The 12,140-nt window shown below is 48.5% G+C and overlaps 1 protein-coding gene across 1 annotated transcript in view; it reads right to left on the minus strand.

The window, feature by feature from the left end:
- The window catches only part of SLC14A2 (solute carrier family 14 member 2), a 47,684-nt gene that overhangs the window by 22,068 nt on the left and 13,476 nt on the right, over positions 1-12,140 (minus strand). The window contains exons 6-9 of the mRNA XM_003784811.3: positions 11,975-12,122; positions 10,682-10,816; positions 8,948-8,997; positions 8,297-8,471 (exon numbers count right to left, since the gene is read on the minus strand). Of these exons, the coding sequence (XP_003784859.2) occupies positions 8,297-8,471; positions 8,948-8,997; positions 10,682-10,816; positions 11,975-12,122 (508 nt within the window). The remainder of the gene's footprint in view (positions 1-8,296; positions 8,472-8,947; positions 8,998-10,681; positions 10,817-11,974; positions 12,123-12,140) is intronic.

Consider the following 12,140-nt stretch of genomic DNA (forward strand, 5'->3'; position numbering starts at 1 on the left):
CTCTTTGCTTCCACTGTCCCCCTTCTTGCCTAAGTTCTATCCATCCTCCAAAGCCTGGTTTATATTGTGCTTCTTCTGTGAAGCCATGGTGGATTATTTGACCAAACGGATCACTACAGTCTTTGAATTCCCATTGCATTTGCACAAGATACACTAACTCTGATCATTAAAAGCCATATAAAAATTATTCAATAATTGCTTTCCAATCTAATGAAAACACTTGGAATGGAAGGTTCCTCAAGGACAGGGTGTTGGCTATGGGTAGAGGCCTGTCCCTGTGCACATCCAAGCCTCACACGGCGGCGTCCCTCAGCAAGTTCACTAAGGTTTATATTCTCTGGTGCCTGTCTGGGAGGCCATCCACATACCTCGCAAGGCTGTCCATTCTCTGATCAGAAAGCTGTCATATGCTGGAATGTTGTTCCTTATGGCATCGCTATGTCTTCCAGAAACATTCACTGTCTGTAGCTACACAGAATAAGTCTGTAGTAATCTGCATGTGCGAGAGAGGGACACTGTGGAGACGGCTGTTGAGGAGCTGGGGTGTTAAGATGTTTGTGGATACCAGATGATCCAGTTCTGTTGGTGTGTCAGGGGAAGGGGTGCAGGACCAAGAAGTCTGGAGCAGATGGCTGTACCCTGAAAGCAGCAGGTAAGGAATTGTAGGCAGAAAGATTCAGCTCTATTTCAATAGCTGAGGTTACATCCCAGAGGCTCAGCTCAGCGCAGTGCTGCCCTGGGAACTGGGGTCAGAGTGGTGGGCCGTGGCATTGTGGAGAGGATGACGAAGGATATGGAGTGGGTGTGTGGCATGGAAAGGGCCTCAGGGGGTGAGTTAGGACACCTGGACTTTTGTCCAGCCTCTTTTACCACCTGAACAAGTCTCTGAACAAACTTTCCTCGTCTATAAAATAAGAGGTTTGAACTATAAATATTTAAGAGCGTTTCTAGCTTGAGGCCTCCAGGATCTAGATTCTCTCTGGAGTTCCTACTAAGGTCCCCCTCCTGGGGCTTCTTCCCCAGATGCAGCTCAGCAGAAGAAGGAAGCAGAACAAGAGCAGCCTTTCTTTACGCTTCAACAGGGCAGGTGGTCCTGCCAGCGAGGGGCCTGGCCGGCTCCTTCCTCTCCCTGAGGTCCTCTTACCTGGGCTCCGGTTGACTTCCTGCCCGGGGCTGGAGGAACCTAGACACTGGGACTTGGGAAGACACTTCCTTCCGATGAGGCGACGTCTCTGGTCCTCAACTCCAGGCGTGGAGACTTCACCTAAACCCGAACCTCTTCATTTCCAGATCCCTCAGCCCATCCTCTGACTGGCTCTCTGTAAACTTGGCAATGTGTGCTCCCTAAAGCTGCGCCTGGGCCCCGTCTGCCAGCTGAGAAAAGGTACCATGGAGGAGAAGGGAGAGGACAGACAGAGCTCCTTCTGCAGCTAGTCCTTCTGACCTTCTGGCCAGAAGACTTCCTAAATCCCCTGGGGAGGGCCAGCTCCAGCTCCCATGGTCCCCACACCTGCTCAGACCAGGCAGATTTCCTTTAAAGGGGCTAGTAGCTTCCCTGCTGTCCCCTAGGTTACCTTCTAGTTACCCCTCTCATTAGAATTCTCACGCCAGAATTTGCATTTAAAGCAACTATCCAAGTGTTGTCTCCCCAGGGGGCCGGTTTGCCTTAATCTCAATAAGCTCCCTTAATTCCCCATATGGGCAGGGCACAGCCTGGGGAATGGTACTGCCATCAGCATCTGCATGGAAATTTCTGCACAGCCCAATCCTAGATGCTGTCTTTCTGGTTCTGCGAAAATTTTCAGACCTTTCTTTCTTCTGACTCCTGCTGGCTGGGGTCCTGGGGGCCTGGAGGCTCACAATGGGACCCTCTCAGAGCAAGAAGGCCATGACCTAACCCCAACTCCAGAGAGGACTCTGAGGTCTAGATATACTGGGGAATCTGGCCCTCCCCAGTCCCATGAGGCCGTAGTGTCTGGTTGGCTGAAGTTTGGGGAGGGGGCCTAATCCAAACATGTTTTGTTTGGCTTTGGGAGTTTGAAGGGTCATGCACTGACCCTGAACTCACGTACTCTCCACCCCTACACACCCTCAGTGATGGGGTGTGGGGTGGCCTACCCAGGTTCAGAAACCAAACCTCATGCAGGGTAAATTAGCTACACCTGAGCAGACAAATGCCCCATCTGACGTCAAAGGCCCCTTCCCACCTTGTCTGATGTTTTGCAACTGCCGAGGAGGGTCCTGATCAGGGAAGGGCTTCTGAGGAAGCAAAGCAAACAAAGTGGGTGTAAGGATCTCAGCAGGCCCCCACATTCCAGGGGCTCAATGGGAAGGTTTTGCAGAGTGGCCCAATTCAGGCATGGGGGTTTGTCCTTGGTGTCCCAAGTTTAGAACCCATGGCCATCTACCGAAGACACTCGAGCCTTCACTGTTTCCTTGTCCCCTGCTGGCTGGTCCCCTGGCTCATTCCTGGACGCTTGTCCCTTGCCTTCTTGCTCTTGCCTCTCCTAAGGGCCCCTGAACTTCTTGTGATGAGTTCCCGCCAGCACCTAAGCAAACATCCATCTACCCCGGACACAGCAGGGAGCTGCCACCTGTGAGCAATTCGCAAAGACAGGAAATGATTACTCCTTTGGAAGCCAGTCAGGAAGTTTGTACGTGTTCCGTGAGCCCAACGGAACCTCAGTTCTTCAAGGCGTAGTGAGTATGTGTCACACATGCTAGGCTCAGCGTGGGGGCAATAAAGTGCCATCCTGGAAAGCAGAAGGCCTAGATGAGATTGTGTCCCCAACTGGTCCTACTGAAGCCTGGAGCTCAGATACCAAGAGCTCAGTTTGTGTCTAGAGATTCTTGTCTTGAAGGCACTGTCTGGATTCCCTTTGGAATACAGTGTTCTTCCCAGCTAAGGGCTCCCTTCGATTCCACATTTCCAGGTTCACAGACGGAGGAGACCCATACCGACCACCAGGGGCTAAGCGTGGGAAGGTCAGATTCCTCCAGGGAAAAGGGCCAGGGCCACAGGGAGCAAATGCTTGCCAGAGGAGGACATTCTCCAAAGAGCTGCGGGGGCAGGGCCTCCTCACTGTCAATTCACAGGGGGCTAAAAGGACTTTCTGTCTCTCCTCACCCCCCTCCTTGGGGTCTCAGGATTTCTAGTTCCACTTGGGGTAGAAAGGTTCCCTATGGATTTTTCTATCTTCTTTCTGAATGGCTGAAGGCAGGACAACTCCAGCAAGTCAAAAAATCTCACATAAAATGAGAATGCCTTTAAAGTTGTGAAGTGAGACTGCGGTTTACTGAGTGGAAATCACGTGCGTGCTGAAACTGCCAGCCTCTGCCTGATTTTTACATTACAACCGTCCCCAGGCCCTCACAACCTTTATGACCCAAGAAAATAAAGCCCAGACTCCTGTAAGGAAGCACAGACAAACTGGGGCACACAGTGTGACGTGACCACGGAGGCAGGCCAGAAAGACATTTCTTAGAGGGCTGACAGGAAGAAGAACCCCACAGGGGGACAGTGGTAGGAAGGAGATGAATAAGGCTGACACTTGGTGGAATAAAGTTGTCCCCTGGCGTGTGTCCATGTAAGTTGGTCTGTTGAGCATTTTGGTGAAGTGACCATATGACTAACTGGTCAAGTGCTAGGAAAAGCTGTCGAGGCCCTAATGGTATATTTTTGGTATTAATGGTATGGTCTCTATGTTCTTACAGTTTTGCCACCTCAGTGATAGCTCTTCCTTACTCCTCTGTAGGAACTCAGGGCTACGGGGGAACCACAGCAGCTGGCAGGGGGAGAAGAGAGGCTACGGTTAAAGGTCATGCACCCAAGGCCAGCATCCATTAAAGGTCATGCACCCAAGGCCAGCATCCATTAAAGGTCATCCACCCAAGGCCAGCATCCCCGCCAGCCTCCAGGCCCTGCTCCTGCACTCTGAGAGCAGGAAACTCGGGGCCTCACAGTGTCAGGGCCCAGCTTAGGTAGGTTCTGGACGCGGACCACTAAGCTACCTTGCTCAGGAACAGTTTCTCGTAGGTGCTTGAGGGCTGTCTAGTTTAGCTGGAGAGAGAGAGACAGAGTATCTTAGAGAGAGTAAAGGTCTTCTTAGAACAGATAGCTCTCAGTCTTTAGCAGAGCTTGGTAATCTTCAGCAGAGAGACACCGTGCTGGCGTTCTGCAGGCAGGAGAGGAGACAGAGTCAGAGTAAGTGGATCCGTGATAGAATGCACACGCCTCTTGACTGCCTGCTCCTCCAGCCTAATATAAGGCTGAGCTCATGCTTCTCAATACCACAGGTGTAGAGACTGCCAATTCACCAATGCTCTCATCTCGCGAGCTCACTCATGCTTGTTAGAACCAAATCTCTCTCCATGCCCTTTTCACCAAGGTGTTCCATTACAGCTATTTCCTATAACTCTCACTCCTCCTAGCCATAGGCTATACGGGCTGCTACATCACAGGACACTATTTCTCACAGAACGTCCATTGTTAAAAAGCGCCCCTCTCCGCTGATCCAGAGCCAGCCTGATGAGCTCCCACCTGGTGGTGCTTGCTCTGTGCTCTGGAGTGACAGTGAGTGAAATGATGTCCTCCCCAGGCCTCGCTGAGCTCACATGGCAGACAGATACAGCCCTAGCTCTTTCTTTTCTTCTTCAAGCCAAACACAGCCAGCTTCATCATCACCCTCTAGGAAACAAGGGGGCGCCAAACCTTCATTTTTTCCAGCTTGGCCTCATCTCAGTATGCCCGCCTTAGCCGAAGACCCCCATAAGATCTGCCACCCATTTTTTCTTTCTTCTTGCCTCCCTCCCTTTTTTGAGAAATCAAATCTGTTCTCAGGAATGGCTCCTTCAAGCTGAGATGCAAATGATCAGTCAAGCTTACTGACTGCCACATTCCCAGCACTGTTTACACTTTAACAGGTTCAAAGCCTGAGATTGAAAGGCTAGCTGGAAATGCCTGGGCAGCAGGCAATTAAAAGACAGGGATAAGAGGGGGAAGTTCCAGCACAGAAATGTTCCTGGAACCCTTCAAATCATGCCTGACACATTGCCTAAACAGAAAACTAACCCGATCAGATAATTTACTCAAGAAAATAACGGATGCTCTGACCATGAGTGGGCTCAGGCAGCCTCCGTACCAGCCTCATCTTCACCACAGGTGAGACTACTCACCTGGCCAGGTAAATCCCCGTAAAATGAACCCCTTGAAGTTAGAAACTGGTCTGATTCTTTCCTGGCTTTTGTAGCCCAAGTCCTGAGTAACATATTAATAGTTCCTCATGCAGTGTCTTCTGGATGAATGGATGAATGAAGTCCAGCCATGAGATGGAGTTTCTTGGCTCATGAAAATTGGCAAATGGCCCTAGGCAACCAACACAGGGGCCCACCTATGATGAGATAAGGAGAATGGGCAGAAGCTTGGGGCCACAGGTTGCTAGAAGCTGTGTATAATTTCTGGAGCAAGAGAAGATAAACAGTAAGAAAATAATAATAAACACACATGGCGATTCCATTTCAGCCCCTATCCCAAAGATTTGCTAAAACCAAAAACCTGACTTTTAAATGATAAAAATTCAACTTATCTGAAAGGTTATTATTGGGACCTCAGTCAGTGGCCTGGAAGATCAAGTGGGAGAAATATCTCAAAGCAGAGCAAAAAAGACAAGCAGCTTGGAACCAAGATCAAGGAGGCCCAACACATGGATGTAGGAGTTCCAGAGAGAGAAAAGGGAAGAGATGGAAGAAAAAATGATAGTCAAACAAATGTCAGAAGAGAAGTTGCCAGGCTGAAGAAAGACTTAAGTTTGCAGATTGAGAGACAGGATCAATGTGAAAAGACACATCCTTAGGCTCAACTTCACAAAATTCCTGCACTTCAAAGATAAAGAGTACATCTTAAAATCATCTAGAAAGAAAGAATAGGTTATTCACAAGAGAAAAAGAATGAGATTTCTCATTGGTTGCACTAGGAAGGCAGAAAATGAAGAAATAACACCCATAGACAAGGGGGAAGGGCCCCAAGGCAGGGGCCCAATGCCCCCCAAAATGGTTAGGCTTATGGTGTGCAAAAAGTCAGAGACTATGTCACTCATGTTCTCTGATACATTACTTGAGGAAAATAAGAAAGAGTTGTAAACAAGTAACGAATGAGAACAGAGAGAGCAAGGCAGGGGGAGAAGGCTGGACAGAAGAGTCAGTAGAGGTAACACACTTAATGCAAATAGTAAACTCCCAGTGGGCAGCCTTAGAATTACTAAAGATGTGTGACGGAGGGGCTCAGTGAGGATTCTTATAAAATGAAGAGGCACATTGCAAAGGGAAAAATTAAAAACGTTAAATGATCTTAGTAAAATCTAGGGGTGGCAGATGGCTGGAGAAGTAGAAGTATTTTAGGGACTGGGGCACTGGGAAGGGGAATAGTGAAAATGTTTAAAAGGCCTAAGTTCCTCAAGGTGAGGAAGGAGCATTAGAGAAATGGGGTATCTTGTCAAGGAAACGATTTGACATCTTGCTTCTATAAAATAAGAGAGAAATATGGTTGTGATTATGAGAGTTGGAAAATGGACAGTGACCACTACTGGGATGGAAAACAACAGTAGACCTTCCAAATAACAGAGGGAGGAAAGAAAGGGGTAATAACGTGGCCAAATTGCAAAATGAGATAAATAGGATTCATGCATCATGATAGGACGCTGAGACCAGCTGACCTTCACACGCCCTTCCACCCCTGTGGTTCTTCCTGCCTGGAAACTGCAGCACTGAAGGCCATGTTTTTTTCTTCCTCCCATGTGGTGGGCCTTCCGGCAGATGGGAAAACACACATCTGTGAGAGGTTGAAGGAGGGTGGGCCTGAGGAGTGGTTCCCAGACATTTATGTGGACAGCATACAACTGCGTCCCACAGTGCACGGTGCACAGTACTGGGTCTGCCAGTTCTCTCAAAGAGCCTCAGAGAAGCTTTTCCTGATTCCAGGCACCCTAATCCTACTTTTCTGGGTGTCCTTCCTTTCCTGAGAGTCCTCACATCATCACCCAACATGCAAGGTGCCTTTGTGGAGGTGCCTGTTGCAAAGGGCCTGGTGGTGTCTGTTTGGGCTTGCTATCAGGGCCTCTATCAGGGATCTGTCAACTGTAGCTTGTGGGCTCAATCAAACCTACTGCTTGTTTAATAAAGCTTTATTGGAACAGAGCCATGCTCATTCCTTTCTGTATTGTCTCCTGCTGATTTTACACTACAATAACAGAGTCGAGACTGCCAAAGAGACTGTATGGCCTCCAGAGCTCAAAATATTTACTACCTGGCCCTTTAACAGAAAAAATTTGCTGATCCTTGATCTATGATATATTTATTTTATTGTATTTTTAATGATCTATATAATTTAAAAGACTGAATGCAAGCTGTTGATGGTAGTTAGGAAGCCAAATTACAAAATTCACAGGTAATTGTCCTGCTATAGTCAGAGCTAACCATTTGTTTTAAGTTCCATAGACCTTATAAAGCCTCCAGCACTCATGAACTAATAGAAAAATGAAGTAAATTTACCAAGCTTTTCATACAGTGAGCTCAGGTACTTTCCTTAACTGAAATCTCTACTCAGAGTTACTGGTTTGACCTAAACCAAGAAGTGCTCATCCTCCATAGTAAAGTCGTATACAGGAATCTATTAATAATTTATCAATTGCTCCCTGCAAGGGAATCTCACCTTGCCATTTATTCAGACCACTGAACGTTTAAGACTAGTTATTTAGGCCTTTCCAGTGCCCTAGATGTCCCCGTTTTAACTTTAAAACTCCATCAGGGTGAAAATCCTCCAGTCTGTATCGAGTACCCATTGGCCACCAGCTTGGCCATTAGCACACCTGCACTTCCCACCATGTGTGTCTCCTGACTTACAACCATGCCATGCCAGCCCAGGAACCACTCAGCAAGTTCAATTTTCCAGCATCTATTATTTGGTTGAACATGCCAGATAGAGCATCTTTTAATCATCTTCCTGAAGGACTAAATCATTTTTTTTTTTTTAAGGCAACAACATTTAAAACACGCTTCTTACTTCTAACTCATTACCAGCTTCGTTTAATGGGACACAACGGATAGTTATGGAAATTTGGGCAGAGGGAGAAAATTAAGCTTCAGGCAAGAGGAGTTACAGGTGTGTTTGTGTCTGTCTACACAGACTCTAGGAGAGACAAAAGCGGTGAGTGCTGTGGCTGATTGGCCCAGAGTGGGGGACACAGGGAGCAGAGAGCAGATCCAGGCAAAGGGCGTTTCTGCCTGAAACTTGGCTAGTCACCGCTGGGGGACTTCTCTTCTTCACTGTTTTTCATGGTCAGGTAGTAGATGCGGTTGGCCTCTGGGTAGGTGACTTTGCTAAGTGGGAGTTTGTAGATGGCAGGGTTGTTGGTTGTCAGGAGCAGGAAGATGAGGGTGGCAAAGCAGAAGGCCCAGGTGCCTGGTGGCACACCAACCTGGAAAGAAAAACACTTGGGTCCTAAGAATGCTCCCGGGCTCATGTGTTGGGCCAGGGACCCAGGGGAAGAAGGGTATCATAGGGGTCGAGGATGGAGATTTCCCCCTTCCCCCCAGTGAAGACACTGGTGTTCTTGGATTTGGAATTTCAGAGTAGTTGCTCAAGGAATTTGAGGTGTTGGTACTTTGGGACACAATCAGAGTCTTTCAATGATGGAGCTGAAAACTGGCCCTCAGATGGGCCCAGCTGCAGAGCCATCTGTCTGTGTGTGTTTCCCACTGCTCGTTACACTGTGATCTCTTTCTTTCAACTCTTCCCCCTCCACATACACCCTGGACAAACTAGATAAACCTTGCCCGGAGGCATGGTGTGAGTACCAGCTACCATTTCCCACTCAGGATTCTTCCCCAGCTCTCTGGACAGTGTGGCTGGTGAAGACCTCCCAGGACAGTGTTCAGGAGAACACAGACTTACCACGGACATGATGTTGGAGATGGCTCCTCCCATGTATGCACAGAACAGGGCTATGGAGAAACAAGGACCTCAGAGTCAGCTTCCCAGAGCCTCGTCCTCACCCCTTCCCAGCCACTGCTAAGGCAGAATGGAGGGTCCTACTCAGGGGGGGCGGTCCCACCCTCCCTTCCGCAGCCTCAGTGTCTGCACCACGCCCTGACGTCGGCATGCTGGCCTGGCATTATGAATGATCTCTGCAGCAGGTGGGGGCCCATCTCCCACCTGTCTCTGCACTCTCTGCAGGCAGAGGGGAAAGCTTGTGTGTCCTTTGAACCCTTTCTCACTTCCATGGTGGCCCTGCATAGAGTCAGCGGTCAAAAAAAGTGTCTTTCACTTGTCCTCATTGACTTCAGGCTGGATGATTAGCAGTGGGTGGTCAGCCAATATGAGCTCCCCCTAAGGTCTCTCCTGTACGTGATTCCTAGTGGCTGTGATGCTGTTTGATGCTCACCAAGTCTCATCAGGTCTGAATTTTCCTGGATCCCAGAGCCAGGCAGGTGGTTTCCCCAGGGGGAGCATGACCATGAGGACAGTCAGCAAAGCTTTCTCCTTCTCTGTCCCAAACATCTTTCCCTCTCTCTTTGCCAACTCAAATTCTTACGTGGAAGTGTTGAGGTAAACCCCAGCCTCTCCCTGTGGCCCTCCAGGTTGGTTCCAGCCACAATCTGTCACTTCTCTGAAGGCCAAAGGCAGTTACAGTCTGAACCTCAAAGTGTCTGACACCTTAGACTTGGCAAACATTTGCTGGGCCACTGTCTCTGCATCCAGCCTCACACTGGCTGCTGAGGGGGTGCAGGCGACATGGGAGTCATTCGTGAGGCCCACATACAAGTGGGAAAAACAAAAGCAAAGCTGTTCTGCACGTTCTTCTTCCCTCCCCTTGTCTCTGGGTTTATTTATTAAAGTCCTGTCTTGCTGTTTCCAGAGAATGCGACAATGCCTGGAGAGGAAGGGGAGGGACAGGGGCTGACACTCCGTTTTTCATTAGTCGCTGTGTTCTAGGGCAAGCGAATTGGCCCTGTGACTTTCATTTCCTCATCTGTAAAATGGGCCTGACAAGCTACATCTGGTGGGATTCTTGGGAGGATTAAGTGAGTTCATGTGTTTACATGACACAGAGCATGGGGTCAGGCTGCAGGTTTATAACAAGGACTGTGGCCAACTTTCCTTCAGATGGTGCATCCTCTATTCACGTGACAGAAATGGAGCTTCCACGTGCTACGTTATGATTTTCAGTGTCCCTGGGTACATCATCTCACTGGGTCTTTCCAACAACTTTTGCAGGCATGACGGCTCTAATAATTATTTCTGCAATTCTCTATTGCTACTCTGTGGCTTCACGAGAATGTATCACCATGGTATCTTCCATGCCCAGCCTAGGCCCTGGCTCTTAAGTGGGACTCCATAAATGGAGTGCAGGAACGCTGCCATTAGCAGACAAAGAACCGCACATGTGATTTCCTTGTAAGCTACGTGATGTTGGGTGAGTATAACAGCATAAAGTGGTTGTGACTGGGGCTGACAGAGGAGGCACCTGAAATCTCCGTCTATGAAAGGCATGCCTGGTGAGGACCTGAGCCTTTGGCCCTCCTACCCCTGCTGTTCAGTACTGATGAGTGGTCACGATGGGTTTTACTCTGTCAAGGGGTAAGGAACAGCCAGCGGGACCTGTTGTTGGGCTTCCCAAACACCTACCGCAGATGAGGGCCAGCAGGTGTGTCTGCCAGGTGAGGGCGTAGAACATGCCCCCAATGGCGATGCAGGAGAGGACACAGTTGTAGCTCCAGAGGCCCATGTAGACTGTCTCGAAGGGCGTGGCCACCGTCAGGGCTATGGGACAAGGTATGGTGTTTCTGGCTCATTCGGAATCACAGAACAAAGGCCACCATATGGCTGCCAGGTCTCAGGGTGGCCTCCTATTGTTCACCCCTTACCTCTGACCCTGTCCATCAAAAGACTTTATACAAATGGCAACTGCTGTCAGGAAACCAGCAATGACAAGAGGACACCAGTCCCCAAGCCGTTTTTAAAACCACAGGTTTCACAAAGAGGAATGACTACTTTCCCCTGGGTGAGAAGGGGCCAAGGAGGGGGGACCCCAGGCCCCTCCCTATCAATCTGGCGAGAGCAACTGGATTTTCAGCAAGAAAGATCTCAATTTAGAAAAATTCTGTTTCAAATTGTTCAGAAAAATTATGAATATACTTGTATAGATGTAGCCAGAGGAATGATATGGCAAAAGGGATGAGCTGTGAACACCAGGTGAAGCTAGGTGAAGAATTTAAGGGTGCCCCTTATATTATTTTTATAATATTTTGATAAACTTGAAATGATTTCCAAATAAAAAATATGTTTAAAGTTCTGTTTCTAAACAGTCTTTAAAAAACATTGGAAGAAATCAAAACAGGCTCCTACTCCCAGGGTCCCTACCCAATTTCCAACTCCATTGTCAGAAAGAGCATATCCATTTGTGAATGTGTGTCTGTACATATCCACATATGTAGAAATAGAAAATCGCATTTGTCCAATGGAAATCCGATTTTTGAGAAAAGTTTTCCTTTTATCTTCCTACAGATTTCAAGATGCTGGGCCATGTATGCCTCAGCTTGGTCTTGGCTACTGCTCTCTGCCCCTCGCAGTCTCCCCCTCCCCCTCAGCTCCAGGGCTCAGTGTGCAGAGGCTGCCTTGGTCTTCAGTCTCTTTGCATTTCCCTGCAGATCCCACAACTGCAATCTGCTGCTTTTGGAGACTCAAGAAAGGGAAAAATAAATTTCTACCCTTGACGGTGTTTTAAAACTTCAACAAAGAGAGTGAGTCAGCGGTTCTCAATCTGTGGGTTGTGACCCCTTTTTTCCATTTGTAACAACGTGGCAATTAGGCAGGTTGAGAACTACTGGTAAGTTTATAGTATTTATTGTATACAAGGAAGAAAAGATCTCAAGAAAATTATTTCCAAGGGCCCCTCTGCAGAGGGTGGCTCTGTCCTACCTGCCAACATCCCCACGATGGAGCCAATGGCTGCATGCAGGCAGATGAGTGGTGAACAGATGAATAGAGCCACCAGGAACACACCGCCCGTCCAGGGATTGTCACAGCCGTACACCTGGCTGACCCCGATGGGGATGGCTTGTAACAGCTGCAAAGTCAACAGAAT

The sequence above is a fragment of the Otolemur garnettii genome, unplaced genomic scaffold (assembly GCF_000181295.1).
Source record: "Otolemur garnettii isolate 467f Iridium unplaced genomic scaffold, OtoGar3 scaffold00012, whole genome shotgun sequence".
Classification (NCBI taxonomy): domain Eukaryota; kingdom Metazoa; phylum Chordata; class Mammalia; order Primates; family Galagidae; genus Otolemur; species Otolemur garnettii.